This window comes from Cynocephalus volans, chromosome 8, assembly GCF_027409185.1.
Source record: "Cynocephalus volans isolate mCynVol1 chromosome 8, mCynVol1.pri, whole genome shotgun sequence".
Taxonomy (NCBI): domain Eukaryota; kingdom Metazoa; phylum Chordata; class Mammalia; order Dermoptera; family Cynocephalidae; genus Cynocephalus; species Cynocephalus volans.
In genome coordinates, this window is record NC_084467.1 from 45718084 (window position 1) to 45733397 (window position 15314).

Below are 15314 nucleotides of genomic sequence, written 5' to 3' on the forward strand. Positions count from 1 at the left end.
GCCATGCTTCTTAAGGTCAGAGGACTGTGAAACAGAAGTGAAATGTCAGGCGCTTCACCCAAACACACAAAGCAGGAGGGACACAAAGCCTGCCCTGGGAGCTGTGCAAACAGCTGTCTCCAGGAGGGGACAGGGAATTCAGGAGGCTGGGCCAACCTTGCTCAGACAGGATGCCCTGCGACCTATTCTCAGGATTCTCACTGCACCACAGCCTGAGCCCTGTTCAGACAACACCCTCCACAGGGGGCTGGGGACCCCGCCTCAACCCCGCCTCCATCACAGGCAGGCAAGAGGAGCTGCCTCTCAGCCAGCCATCAGGGACAAGTTGCTAACTCCATGTGGACTCTGTGGTTGAGAAGCAAGACTGTCCTTTGCCCTTTCAGGCCCTCTCCTCCTGCTCCCATTCCCACTCCTAAGTGTGAACAAGCTGTGGTCCCACCCCTTCAAGTGGGAGCCACTGCTTACTCAGCACTCAACAGCACTTGGGGAGTACCTTCCACATGTACATGGCACTTAGAATATGGCAGCAAACCACACAGACAAGGTACCGAGTGCCTAGCAGGAATCACCTTGCAAGCACAAGATGTGGTGGGGAAACAAGGAAACCATTATCCCAACAACTCTCCAAGGTGGGAATCATTTCTTGCTTATTACAGATCTGAAAACTGAGGCTCAGTAATCACTTGTCACTTGACCCAAGTCACCCAACCTATAGGAACCGAGATTCAATCTCAGCTCTCTCTGGGCTAGTGGTTTCGTTAGGATGAGACCCATAATAAGGTAAATTTTACATCACAATCCCAGAGTACACACACATTTATATGCACACATAAATCACAGAAAACAGACGTTTTTGGAAACAATACTTGTGTTTACTCTGTGCAATGCAGTTGTTTCTTTTTTTGTAATTGTCAGTCATGGCCCACTAAGTTGATTTCATGATGCACTAATGGTTCATAACTCACAGTTTACAAAACAGCACTTCACCTCGTGCCACTCTGTCCTTCCTCACTAAAACATGCATTCAAGATGCTTGATGCCTGGGCAGGGATCAGTCCTTCTCACCTCTCAGGGCTCATAGCCTTGCTCACTGACTCAGGATTTATTCAAGACTCTGCAACAGGCCTCAGGAACGCAGGTGACGGAAGGGGATGAACATCAAGTTCCTACCCTCAAGGAGCTTTCAATCCAGAAAGGGAAGGGAAGAGATACAACCTTGACTCAAGTAACTCTCCTTCCAGGCAGCAAGTAACAAGCAAATAGGAAAGTTACAGAGTTCCTGGGGAAAAAAGAAAAAAGACGGGTGTCTTCCCATGGGTGGTCCTGGCAGGAGCAAAACTCCCCCCTCAGGTGGTATGGTACCACAGGGGAAGGCTCAGATGCAGCTGGGGAAAGAGGCTAGTTCAGATTCCTAGAACAAGAGAAGTGGCTGGAAGAGCAGAAAATGAACACTAAGGAACCACCATGGGCCAGGCGCTGGCCAGGAGGGGCCACACGCCACCTCACTGCATCCTCGCAAGCACCAGAGCTAGGGCGGAGGCTGCATGTGTGACACCTCCAATCACTCAGGGGTGCCCGAAACCCAGGGATCCAGACATCTCATCATCAGGTGAGCAGGCAAAGAATGGTTCACTCTCCACATGCCTCTCACACTGGGAACACTCTGCTGCGGCCCCTTGCTGTCAATCACTGCAAACACTGGCCATTGGAAAGCAGGACTTAGGCCAGGCCGGAGGGGAGACGAGAAAAATGACAGCACACACTTAACGCAGCACGTACACTGGGCCAGGAACTACTATGGAGAGAGAGAGAGAGAGAGAGAGAGAGAGAGAGAGAGAGAGAGTTTGTGTGTGTGAGCTCATTTAATCCTCAGGACACCCTTGTGAGGTATGTATACTTTATTAACCCCATCTTCTACCTGAGGAAACTGAGATACAGTGAGGTTAATAATTAAGGTAAACACATTGTCAGTGTAGCAAGACAGCAGAGGGCGAAGGAAAGCATCACGGACCCTAACTGGGTTTGCAGGTTTGAATCCTATTAGTGACCTCAGGCAAGGCATCTTTCCTCTCTGCACCTCGGTTTACCTACTTGTAAGACAACTAGTGACCTCCAGTTCCATCACCTGCAGTTCTACCATTTACATCTACATTAAATATATGTCCTGCCACCACCTGGGGGAGAGACTGCTTACCTGCTCTCCTCCCTGATCCTGACTCTCTGCATCCTGGTCTCCCAAAGGAGCAAGATCATTCCACACAATTTTTTTTAAGCACATATCACATCCTGGGCTGCACCAGTCTCTTCAACTAAACAATGAGTAGAGCAGACATTCAGTAACATCAAAACTTGGGCATGTCTTGTGCTTCTGGTCTGGGGGCCGACTGACCAAGGCCTCAGGCTCATCCCAGGAAGTCCAAAGAGAAAGAAACCGACATGGGTAAAACCAGCTTTCTGTGCACCTGTAACAGCCTACACTTCTTAAAGCTCCTTTTGGGACTCCCTCACCCAATCAAAAACTCAGGTAAGGCTTAAGCACCTGCCAGGGCAGGAGACATACCAGAGACCATAAGGTAAGACTCCTAATTTAGGAACTCTGAATTTGTCCATTCTTATTAACATTTATACAACACAACTAGCTTTCCCTGGACAGCGCTCCATGCCTTTCTCATGGCCACCACCATGATGGGCTGCACAAGGATGACCTGTGTCCTTATGCCTATTCAACAGTGAAGGGATGGACCTTGAGAAGTGAAGGCCCCACAGCTAACGAGGAGTGTAACGCTGAAATTCAAATCTAGATCTCTGCTGATGCCAAGTCGCAGGCCCTCTGGGCCTTACCACTTACTTATGGAGTGGCCTCTGTGGGAGTGGGACAAGACCACTCTGTCCAACACAGATAAGGGATGCAGTCATCTCAGGGGCGCATTTATCAGTGCCAGCCTGTGGCAGAACCGTCAGCTCTGCCCCTTGCAAGGGTGTGTGGGTGAGACAAGACAGCTGGGGTGGGAAGGCCTCTATGACATATCAGGGGAGCCCTGGAACAGGAGGGCATCACTGAGAAAGTCCAGTGTCCTTTCCCTGGGGTTGCTCTCCCAGAAGAATATGCTCTTGCTTCTCCAACATGGTTAAGAGTTTTCTGGAAAAACTTTAGGGCTGTAAAGAGCAAGGAAACAAACTCACCAAGCACTAACCACAGAGAGACTGCCACTGTACATATATTTTATCACTTAACCCTCACATCAACCATACAAAGGAATCACCATTTCCCCATTCTACAGATGGCGAAACTGAGGATCCCAAAGTTCACCCAACCAGGAACCAACAGAGTAGGGACTGGAATTCAAGTTCAAGTCCAAGCACCACTCAGAGCCCAAACCCTTCAAAATCCAGAGGATTCAATTGCCCAGAAAAGAAATGCATAACATGGAAAGAGACATTCCTAAAACTCATCTAGCCAAGGCTACAGAAAACCCCATTACCCTGGCGAATCAAAAACAAACAATCCTGATTGCCTCCTTGCTGTAAGCTCCCAGCAACATGTATGAAAGAAGTTTATGTGAATCGTCTAATGCACTTGTGCCATGGTCAAACTTATTACCAAGCTAAAAAAGATTAATTTTTCTAAATACTCTAAACCCTCAGACACTATTTCATAGGCTACAGCTAGTATAACATTTCTGTTATCCTGGTTGACAGGCCCTCAAACACATGCACCCCCACCACCTCTTCTTCTTAAAACTTAAACACACACACTCACAGAAGCGGGAAGGTTGAGGGAAGGGGGCCGAGTACCTCTGGCCTGAGGTCCCCACTACAGAACCCTCCTCCCTTACAAAACTGAGACAACCTAGGGGCCGGCCCGTGGCTCACTCGGGAGAGTGCGGTGCTGATAACACCAAGGCCATGGGTTCGGATCCCATATAGGGATGGCCGGTTGCTCACTGGCTGAGCGTGGTGCTGACAACACCAAGTCAAGGGTTAAGATCCCCTTACCGGTCATCTTTTTAGGGAAAAAAAAAAAAAAACAAAACTGAGACAACCTAAAGGACTCTGCAGGGAGAGCTGGATATCTCCCGGCTCCCTCCGAGTGCTGGCTGGCACAGAACTAACTCTCGGTCCAAGTTTGCAAACGCTTAGCTAACAAAGATGGCATTATGCAAAAGACTGGTGCACACTGTTGGTCTGGGAGTTCAAATGAAGTGACCACTGCCAAAAACTTTGTTTGGGTCTCTACTAGTCCCCCCCCCCCCCCACCTTGAAATAAAGGGCAAGGATTTGCAATTTGGGGTCTTGCTGCCACTTGAAACCCATTAAGGTGGCCACGCTGCCTGGATTCTGGCAATTCCAGTTTCTCATTTAATGTTTAATTAGCTACCAATGGAGGAGTCTGGCAGCCTCTGGAGTTAAGAGGAATTGTGGAAAACAGGGTGGGAGCCCAAAGAGGGGCCTCAGCACAAAGTCTAAGCTCCAAGGAGAGTGGGGGCAGAAAAAAAAAGTGTGTGTGTTTTGTTTTTTAATCTACCACACAATGGTGCCAAGGGTCAGAGCCAAAGGCAATGCCGTGAACTTGCCAGGACCTCTGGGCAGATAGCTAGGCTGGCTTATCGCGGGGGAAAGCACTCCCCCAGCTCTCCTTGGAGCCCTGCTGCAGGCCTTCTCCTACCCCTGCCTGCACTGCCACCCTTTCTCCCCCTCTCCCCAAAGAGTTCTGCCAGGCATGGACATTCCCTGCCTGGCAGGAATCTCAACTCAGCACATCTAAGGAGAGCCCTCTCAAATATCACTTTGCTATTTCAAACCCACCAAGGACACTGGACCCCTGCCACACAGCCACAAATACCTCAGCTCCCGCTCATACCCAGGACTCTGGGGCACTTTCCTACTGTCACCAACCCTGCTCAAGACAAAGTTGCACAGGTGGGGGTAGAGGGAGGGGTCAGCGGAGTCTTGCTGGGTGGGAGCAGAGCTGGCTCCCTTAGGAGCAGGGTTGCGGAGCTGGGGTACACAACAACTGAGCTAAAAGCAACCTCAGGTCTTCACAGCCAGGAAACTGAGGCAAGGAGGGAAAACTCGCCAACGTCATGGGACTTCATGTCCACTACACTCCCAAAGCTCCCCGCTGAGGATCACAGAGGGGCTTGGGGTTTGGAGCAGTAGTCCACAAACTTCCTGAAATCATGTACAAAGTCTCCTTTATGAGGACACATGCATTTTCTAGAAAGAAAGTCCATAGCTTTTATTGTATTTTCCCTGCCAAAAGTTAAGAGTCACTGCACCATAACAAACTCCCTTCCCAGAGTTGATGTCTCACCTCTGCAGTTCGCCTCTCAGGGCTTCAGTTTAATTCTGTTGAAATCATTTCTTCAATGAAAGTACATGGGAACCAACAAGGTGCCAGGCACACTTCAGGTCAAGTGCAAATACCCTCCGTCTGTTTTGCAGGAATTCTCTATTGAATTAGTGTTGTCAAAAGCTGAGAGGTAGTATTTTTTTTTTTTTTTTTTTTTTTTTTAAGATGACCGGTAAGGGGATCTTAACCCTTGACTTGGTGTTGTCAGCACCACGCTCAGCCAGTGAGCAAACCGGCCATCCGTATATGGGATCCGAACCTGGGGCCTTGGTGTTTTTAGCACCACACTCTCCCGAGTGAGCCACGGGCCGGCCCCTGAGAGGTAGTATTTGACAGATGAAGAATTTCTAGGCCCAGTTGTCACCTCCTGGCTACCTACGCTCGGACAAGCCATCTAAACCCCAGGCCTGTTTCCTCATCTGTAAGATGGGGATGAGATCTAATAACAAAACTCAACCAACAAGGTAGCTGTGGGACCCAATTACAATCATGTATGCGAAAATATGTTCTAAAAAGCACAGCAGACATGAGCTATGTAAGGATCCATCACTATTCTCCAGAACCTTCAGCTCAAAGGCCTTCAGGGCCTTCACTAAGGAAAAGACAGAATTAGCTACTACAAAGAGGAAGGAGGAATACTGGCAGTTTGAGAAGGCACCAAAGACACCTTTGTCTCCTGGAGGAGATCAAAGTGGAGTAAATAGCTGGGGCACCGAGACACCCCTGCAGTTGAGAGTGTGCACTCTACAAAAGACAGCACCCGGACAACAGTGTCTAAGATTCTCAGCACTCTGAAAAGCACTGCTCTGACCTGAGGGGAACAGCGAGGAAACCACACCAGGGACCTGTGATTCTCCTCCCCTGGACTCAGGGGCTCTTGTGATTTAAGACTAACCAATTTCTCAGTAAAGTCCACTCCAGATACTGAATCACCCAACACTCCGTGTTACATATGGCCAACATCAGGGCTCTCCAGCTTGTAAACAACAAGCCAAGAAAACTGAAGTGGCCAGGTATGAAGGTAAACAGACTGTAACGCAAATAAAATCTCACCAATTCATAGAAAGTTTAAACTTGTGCCCCGCCGAGTAGGTGACTTGGTTCATTCCAGGCATGACAGCCTCTCCTTAACATGGGAGGGGACTTTGAGATCATCTGACCCCCAATCCAGCCACCAAGAAGGGGAGATGAATGCCAGTATCACCATATCTCTTTCCTAAAAGAGCCCGGACTAGGATTTTCCATGTAAGGTCCTTTCCAGCTCCACAGGAATCAGGGACTCTCTCCTCACCTCTGCCCCCGTGAACACTTACCACCCACCAAAGACTGGGTCTGGTATCTGGGCTGCACAGAGTTCCCAAACTCTCAGAATCTGTGAATCTCCTTGATAGAAAATGGACGGCCAGTAAACATACACTGTTATTTACACTCCATATGATATTATAAAAAGGATTTAAGGCAACCAGTTAACCAGCATTAAAATCACCTTGTCCAAGAGCACCCACAAAAATTAAGCCACCGAAAGAACACCTTCCAAAATTCCATTGGCCGTGACAGCCCAGGTTACTCAATGACTCTAAATTACCTATTTGTTCTTACCCTTACCTTAACCTCTTCATTCGATTAGCATGAGTGCCTACTACATGCAAGGTATTATGGGAGCTACAGAGATGAACAGCTCATGGTCTCTGCCATGGAAAAAAAGAATAAGCTGCAGCCAGAAAGACAAACCTAAAGGAGAAGTTAGCCAGAACAGCACAAGCAAACGGCACTTGCTGTGGGCGGGCCTGGAGTCAGTCACGACCTGTGTGCGCACCTAACACTTTTTAGCTGGGAATCAACCTCTCTGTGCCTCAGCTTCTTTCATCTGTAAAATAGACTTAACAACATGCCTTCTCTCACAGGGTCACTGGCAGGATGAAATGAGGGAATGAACCTACAGCAGTTAGCACAGTGGCCTAGCACATGGAAAATTGCCAACAGAGGCCTTGTATGGGTGGCTTTTATAGACACTGAGATGAAGGAGCAATCTTAGTGTGCAAAAAACTATCACAAAAGTCTTCCAAGGAGAACTTAATAGATGGACAGGATTTGAAATGGATAAGAGAGGAACACATTCCAGGTAAGAGGAAGGGGGTCTAGCTACTGCAATGATTCTAGCAAGAAGGAATGAGGCTAACTACATGGTAGCTGTGGGAAGGGAGAGACCAGATGAAGTTGTGAGAAGAACAAAGAAGGTTCCTTTTCTCCACCTCTTTAAGTATCTCTTAATTTGCCAGTTGCTTCTCTGCTGCCACCCCTCCAACACAGTGCCACTCCTCAACTCCTTCATAATCCCCATCATCACTCCATCCCTCCTCCCACATCACCTGACTCTCAAGCCACGTGACGCCAGGAGGGTCCCAATACAAGGTTTGATGCTGGCTGTTTATTTCAGTTGCTTAGAGTGTGGTGCTGATAACCTATGAATCCTGGGCCTCAATCAGCGTGATATCATCTCTTAGTAGCATCATTTAAACGTCAATGCCAACCTCAGCAATCTCTACACAACTCTACTGCCATTCCTTAATAAATTACTGAAAGCAAACCCACATGGAAGCTTTCACTACCACCATACTGTTTTAATATGGTGGACCAAACCACACATTGCCCAAGAGGTCCTCGCATTATTTACTAGCACACCAAACTTGGTTAAAAATCATTAACTTGAGGGCTGGCTGGTTAGCTCAATTGGTTAGAACATGGTATTGTGACACTAAGGTCAAGGGTTTGGATCCCAATACCACTCAGCCACCAAAAGAAAAAAAAAATCATTAACTTTTCTGAAAGGTACCCTGCAAAAGATAGCACAGATATCATATCCTGTATCAAGAGATTGGCTTGAAAAAGGCACGCACACACCCCCCACCAACTCTAAAATGAAACCATTTGCACAGTAGTAATCAAAGACTAGCCACACAGGGTTGGCCATCCATACGATTAAAAAAAAAAAAAAAAAAGCAAGATTTTTACCAGGTAGAAAGGTCAAATTCACCAGCTATTTTTATATGGCTGTTATACTTCTTAGCCTCCTCCAAGCTCCAGTTGAAGAAACCCTATGATCATCACCAAAGGATTTTCCCAGAACCACATCACAAGTGAACCAGTCACCTCTGCCTTCTACTACTAACAGTTTACCAGGCCAGAAGTACCATTCGCCAGCTTCTCTTTTTCATCCCTGGAGAAAGCACAAGAACTGGCCAATTTCCTCAGCATTTCACTCCATGCGCATTAACTTTTCAGTCGAAACAAGACTTCATTACATTGCATATTCTCAAAACCTGCAAGCCTCCAGCCGAGTCTCTAACTTGTGAGTCTCTAACTTGCCCTGTCACAGGAGAAATTTTCACCATGAACATATTCATGATAATGGGATTTAACCACTTATGAAACTCAACCAGCTGGGTGCTGGTCTCCTAGGCCAGTTTTAAATTCTGCACACAGGGGACGCAGCTGGCCTTGCCAAGTGGGTAGGACCTGACGGTGTTCAAGAAACCAAGTCCCATGCCTAAAGCATGGGGACCACTCCTCTCCACCTCATGCAGAAAAGCAAGACCAGACAGATCACCTGCTACATGCACACACATATGCACACAAGCGCATGCATGCGCACACGCATACTTAACCATCTACAGGGCCAACAAGAAGCAAGAACTGGGAGGAGGCCACAGAAGAAGGCTGTGGAAAACCTTCAGACACTTCCCCAGACAGATCCTAACCTGTTTCATTGCATCATAAAATGACTCCTACCCAGGTCTGGAGTCCATTTTTTTTGAAGGGGACTACTGTGGGAAATGGACACATGACAGACATCTCTTGTAATAATTTCATAAATCTTAAGAAACTCATCCAGAACTCATTCAGGTAGAAAGTGAATGACAGGGCAGAAGGCACTATAATCTGATGAAATTAACTATCTTCACAAGAATATTTTGGACAAAGAATTATGGATTAGTTGAGGATCTCAGAATATACATCGCCTTAGTGGATACAACACGAACCCCCACCAAATACACACACACCCCATAATTCAAAAGATTGCTCTCTGGAAAGTAGAGTAAGAGTCCATTTCACCAAGTTCTCACTCAACTACCTCTTCTACTTCAAAACACAAGTATCATATTTGCTTTTTTTTTTTTTTTTTGGTCACTGTCATTTTTTTCTTAAACCAATAGCAAAAAGGCTCAGTCTCCTCCCAGCTAACTGTCCACTCTTAACATACATGGTTGTGAGCCCTGCACGACACCATTTAATCCCCCAGATAGGTATCTATTCTCTTTCGTATAATTACAACATTATGAAACACCATTTACCACGTTAAAACACTGCTGGAGGAGGTTATGGTGGGGAGGATAGCAGGGAGGTGGGGAGGAACAGAAGGAAGAGCAAGGAGAAAATAAAGACCACTGCCAATTGGCTGTGTATTTGCTTTCAGTACTAAAGAAGTTAAAGCTATCCAACCCTGTAATTATTGCCAGGATTAAAAATTTGTTACTCACGTAATCATGAAAGGCTTTTGCTTCACTTGAATGTTCACAAGTGTCTCTCCTTTCAGGAGCTGCACAGTAAAGGTCCCAAAATACGCTGCAAGTTGAAAATAAAATAAAATCCGGTTACTAATTACCACTTGTGTACACAACAGCAAGGGTACCATGCATGGTGCTAACAGTACCAGGTCTCCCAAAGGATCCATCCCACCTTATGAGCTTTCATTGGGCAAACTCAGCCTAGAAAACAAAATGGATCCAATCTCTTGTGGCAAGCCAGCAATTGTAATGACAGTAATAGTTCTCATCTATTCAGCACCTACTATGTGTTGGATGCCTGGAAGCCTCACACCCATAAAATTGCTCGCGACTACCATTTCTGTAAGGTAGGCAAATTTCTTTCCACTTTACACATGTGGCAACTAAAGCTCTGAGAGTTTAGTACAACCCACCCATGGATGACCAGGTAGGACAGGTAGAAATCTAAAGAGAATCCACGCCTGTTTCATCTGCATTCCAAAAAAAACCAAAAAACCAAAATGGCTGCATATGATATAAAGGTTAAATTGTCAAAGTCAGGACACAACTATGATTCATATGCACAGCAATCGGACTGACTCTGGCAGTAAACAGAACCTCACAGGTTCTTAATCCCAGAGCCCTCACCCCCACTCCTCCAACCGCACCCCCACTCCCACCCAGATCCTCCCCTAAGGAATTTTTAGGCAAAAACCACTCCTCCCCTGCCCACCAAAGAACACATCAATTAGCCAAAGGAGAGGTTACGGACGACCGAGCATCTTGCCCTTTCACATTGAAACAGAGAGCCCTCTCAGAGAGGTACCTGTCCAGCAAAGCGTGGGGAAGGGGAGAGTAGGCCTCGAGACGCCCACAAACCCCTCCACGATTTTGTACGGTCACTCCAATACTTGCATTAAATGAGAACAAATGTACAAGTCCTTTGTCAACCAGTAAAGCCCTATACAAACACAGGGGTAGTCACTGGTATTCACAAGGGGCCTTAGAAACTCTCCAAACCAGGAGCACAGGGCCCAGGGATGAAAGTGGCTTAAAGGGTAAGGTTGCTACCAGAACCAAGTCCTGACTCCCAGTCCAGTGCTCCTGTACCCATCATAGCAGCCAGCTCTGCCAGTCATCAGACAAGCATCTCACTTCAGGTATGTGGTTAATGCAGCTTGCTCCTCATCGCATCAGCTCCACTGCTTTCACCCACTCCAGAAAGCCATGGTCATTTGTTCAGTGTGAAAACACACGAGGCAACTTCTAACTAACAGGACCACAGCCACAGACACTCAGAGCCACCACTGCCTGAGCCCAGCACAACAGATGCTATACTCCCGGGGCTGAGACAAGGATGGAGAAATGCCAGGGGATTCTAAACACACCAGGAAAATTGGGGACTTCTACCAGCTGCAGAGGGGAGATAGAGATCGTTCCTGTCTTCTAAAGTGGAACACAATTTAACTCCTCCACACATTTAAGGTTTTTAAGACTACAAACTCCCCAGCCTTTTCTAAGTAACTTTCATTTATAAGTCTAAGTTTCTACATGATCCTCTACTATCAAACCCACCAACCCCATCCACACAATCCTCTCCAAAAACAACAACAGAAAACCCATCACCCACTCCTACAGGTGGAATCCTTACACCATATCAAGTGCCTCCAATGCCGGCAGTTCGGAGGTTGGCAGAAGTAATTAAAAACTCATTTTCTCTGCACAAGTTAGAACAGACACTTCATTCTCCTGCTATGCAGAGACTTGAAACAGTAACCTGAGTCGGCAGTCAGGTTACGTGCTAACATCCCAATAACACCAAAATATCGAAAGCCTCTCTGCTTTTTCTTTTCAAAAGGATGTCAAAGACTCCACCAATCGGTCCCACAAAAGGCCCAGGTAAGACACTCATGGCAACTGGCTCTCACTGACCCTAAGCCTCCCTCCTGCCTGCCACAACCCCAACACTGCGACCAGACCTGCAGAGGTCCCACACCCACAGGACCTGGAGGCCTGGTTGGTGGGTCACAAATAGAGACCTTAAAATAAAGCTTTGCAGTTTTAGGGATGCTTGGGAGGAGGAAGGAGGTAGGGGAGAGTTCTCAGAGGAAAGAAAGGTCCAGTCAGTATGAAATCAGTATCTTTAAAGGAAGTGGCAGCTCTTTCTTGCTTTTTCTCAGGGTGCTTGGAAAAGGCCCTAGCAGATGTTCTCTCTTAAGGTAAGCTCATAGAAGAAAAAGGGACAGGCCACTTGTAAAACAGACCTGGTATCCCCTCCACTCCACTCCGCCCCGCCCCTCTCCTCTCTAATTAAAGCAGCATGTAGAATTGACAAAAATCCTTCAAGGTTTTTTCAAGCCCCCTGCCTAGTTCCCTGGAATGATATGGGAAAGTAAGGAGTTTCCACCCTTACACCACACAAGATTTAGTTGGTTTTCAATATAAGGAAAAAAGACAAGGAAAAAACTTTAGGTAGCAGCCTTTTTTGCCCTTTTCCTCCTTGGCCAGTCCTGCTCTGAGTGCTCAGAGGTGCCCTGCTCTGCGCAAAGCTGAGGGCTAAGAGGTGATGGGCCTGCTCTGGTCTCCTGTCTTTGTTCACTTGGACCCAGGTCTCAAAACAAAACAAACACATGCACAAAACTATCACACAAACTTACCACCACCACGAATGCAAAAACCCAGGCGGTTCTCCCAATGTGATGTTTTTTTCCCATCGAATCTGGAAAGGAAAGAGCAGAGGCAGCTTAGAAGAGCAGAGAGGAGGGGGTGGGCTGGGGGCTTCTCGGAGCCAAAAGGCTGTGAAGACCAACTAACAATAAATGCCAAAAGGTGATAAAAATTCAAAATGGTGGCCACAGTGGCTGCTCCTGAAAACAAAGGCTCTAAGAATAGTGGGGAGGAGGGGGTGTCAAGAAATTGGATGCTGGGGGGAGTCCCACTCACCTCTGATAAGAAGGTCTGTGCAGATTTCTGTGCTCCAACGTGCAGTAAATATTCATAGACGTATAAAGCTAACCTAGAGAGTAAGCAAGGGGCAGAGAGAGAAGAAAGGTGTCAGATCACACCGGGCGCTCGCTCCCGGACCTTGCCAACCGGCTTTGAGCCCTGTCTGCGCTGTCCCATTGTAGCCACGACCAGAGGTGAGCAGCCAGCTCACTCCAGGCAGGGCCGCCGGGTGCCAACAGTCGGGGGTTGGTTACCAGAGAACGTTACCTCAAGTCAAGGGGTCTGGACAGCAGCCCCCAAACTTGAACTTCCAAGTGCTGTCGGGGCCAAACCCACCTAGGTCTCTCAAACTTGCAAGCCACCCGACCCCACAGCCACCCTCTATTTCCCGACACTCTCTTTCTTGTCACCCTCTCCCCAGCTTCAGGGGTCCGGGGAGACTCAGCCCTGGACTCTGGGTGCTCGGCACGCTCTGGAGAGGACAGCAAAGCGCCACCCTCACCACCTCTCTCCCCAAACTGTCTCCCAAGCCTAGAGCCAAGCCGGCGCCACCGTCCCTGCCTAGCCCGACGCCCCAGAGGGCACGGGACGGGCGCCCAGGCCGAGGGCAGGGAACGGAGAGCACTCCCGCACGAACAAAGCCCCGGGCACGCACTCCTCACGCCGCGGGCGGACAAAAGGAGCCTTCGGGGCTGCAGAAGCCACGCGCCCCCTGCCCGTGCCCGGTGGGCAAAGTGCGGCCACAGCGGCGAGCGCCCCGACTGGAGCGAGCGCCCAGGCTCGCTCTCGGGACATCGCCCATCCCTCACCGCGGGCCCCCGTGCCCGGCCCGCCCCGCGGCCACCAAGTGCCCCCTTCCCGGCGGCTCCCCGCCGCCCCTTCCCCGATGCCCTAACCTCTGCTGCCTCCCAACAATGGGCTCTCCCACGCCGCCCTCCGCTGCTTCGGGGAAGGGGCCAAGCAGGCGGCGCGGGGCCCCGGGGGCTCGAGGGCGCAATAGTCCCCGGCCCGCGTCCGCCCACCTGCCTCCCACCGCCCGCCCGCAGCCCGACGGTGGCGCGGCCACCACTTGCAAAATAGGGCTTACTTTTCCCGAGCCTGCCCGTCCGAGGGCACCGCCGAGCCTTTGCCTTTGGCAAACATGGTTTGCAGGGAAGAAGGCGCCGAGCCTCGCCGCCGCCGCCGCCGCTACCGCTCCGGCTCTCCCGAGCTGCCCCTCGCTCCCGGCCCCCTCCCCGGCGCTCGCTCGCTCGCTCGCTCGCGCTCTCCTCGCCGCGCTCCCCTCCCTCCCCCCCAGGCGCTGGCTCCGCGCTCTTTCCAGCTGTCAAAGCGTCAGCCCCGGCCGCGGCCCCATCGCCCTGGAACTCCTCCCGCGCCGGCTCGGCCTGGGGTGCCGCCGCCGCCGCCTGCCCGGCTGCCCGCTCGCTCGCTCGCGCGCCCGCCCGGCTCCGCCTGCGCCGCCCTCTGCGCCTCCGGCACCGCTGCCGCCGCCGCTGCCGCTGGTCTACTTGGAGCTCAACCGAACGTGGCTACCCGGGCGAGGGAGCGAGGCAGGCGTCAACGTCCCGCGATTGATGGCCGCCGCGGCCAATCGGCGCGCGCGGGGGCGGGCCCGGCGGGCCGGGAGGGACGCCCTGTCAGCGCCCGGCCGCGGCAGTCCCTGCTGCGGTCGCCTCCGCGGAGCCGCTGCCCTGTTCCTGCGGGCGAACTGGGGGTGCCAGGGGGCGCGAGCTTCTTTTCTGTAGATGGGGTAGGGGGCGACACGAATTAGGATGGGGACGCTCTGGTCCCCGGCCCCAGCGAGGAGGGGGATTTGACCAGCGCTCCCCGCGGCGTGGACCACCGGGGGCCGGGGGGCGCTGCGGCAGCGTCCGAGGGGAGGGGGCGCAGACCCCTAGGCAGAGTGCCGCTCGCTCCCTCCCGCCACATCCCTCTCCCTTATCGGCCCCTCACCTCCCCCGCCTTGGCCCGCACCGCCCAGCCCTTATCTCGCCCTCCCCCTCGCCGGTCCTCCCCCTGGGCTCCGACCCCGACCCCCTCCCCAGACTCCAGCCGGGCTCCCCGCCCGCCCCGCCCCCGGTCGTCCCTTTCGCCTAGTCTGGTTTCCGAGCGCCGGGCCCGGGGCTCCACGCTGAGAGCTGGGCGGCTCGAGCCGGCGCCGAGGCGCGCGGCTGCTCCTTTACTAGATCATTAAAATACTTTGGAAAACCCCAAAGTGGAGCCGCGCGAAAATGGCCCTTGGCGTGCTTGGGGGAGCCGGGGCGGAGGGGACGGGGGACTTGGGCGAAGAGCAAGGAGAGTGATTTTCCCAAAATTTCTAAGGTTTGCCGATACTGGCAAGTTAGCCCCTTGGCTTCTCCACGGGAAAGGGTGCCACTCGGGGGTGGGGGGGCGTCACCTGGGCGCCCCGCGGTGCAAAATGCGCGCCACGGAAACCTGCAAACTTCAAATAAATGGAGCTAAACTGGGGA

At 50.8% G+C, this 15314-nt stretch overlaps 1 protein-coding gene across 2 annotated transcripts in view; it reads right to left on the bottom strand.

Moving 5' to 3' along the window:
* Nucleotides 1–14088, bottom strand: part of SSBP3 (single stranded DNA binding protein 3) — a 157778-nt gene extending 143690 nt beyond the window's left edge. Inside the window, exons 1-4 of one of the 2 annotated variants that reach the window (XM_063106579.1) lie at nucleotides 13931–14088; nucleotides 12841–12913; nucleotides 12555–12616; nucleotides 9892–9976 (exon numbers count right to left, since the gene is read on the bottom strand). In XM_063106579.1, coding sequence (XP_062962649.1) covers nucleotides 9892–9976; nucleotides 12555–12616; nucleotides 12841–12913; nucleotides 13931–13986 — 276 coding nt within the window. In that variant the 5' untranslated portion in view covers nucleotides 13987–14088. The remainder of the gene's footprint in view (nucleotides 1–9891; nucleotides 9977–12554; nucleotides 12617–12840; nucleotides 12914–13930) is intronic. The other variant, XM_063106580.1, reaches the window with a different exon arrangement.
* Between the last annotated feature and the right edge of the window lie 1226 nt (nucleotides 14089–15314).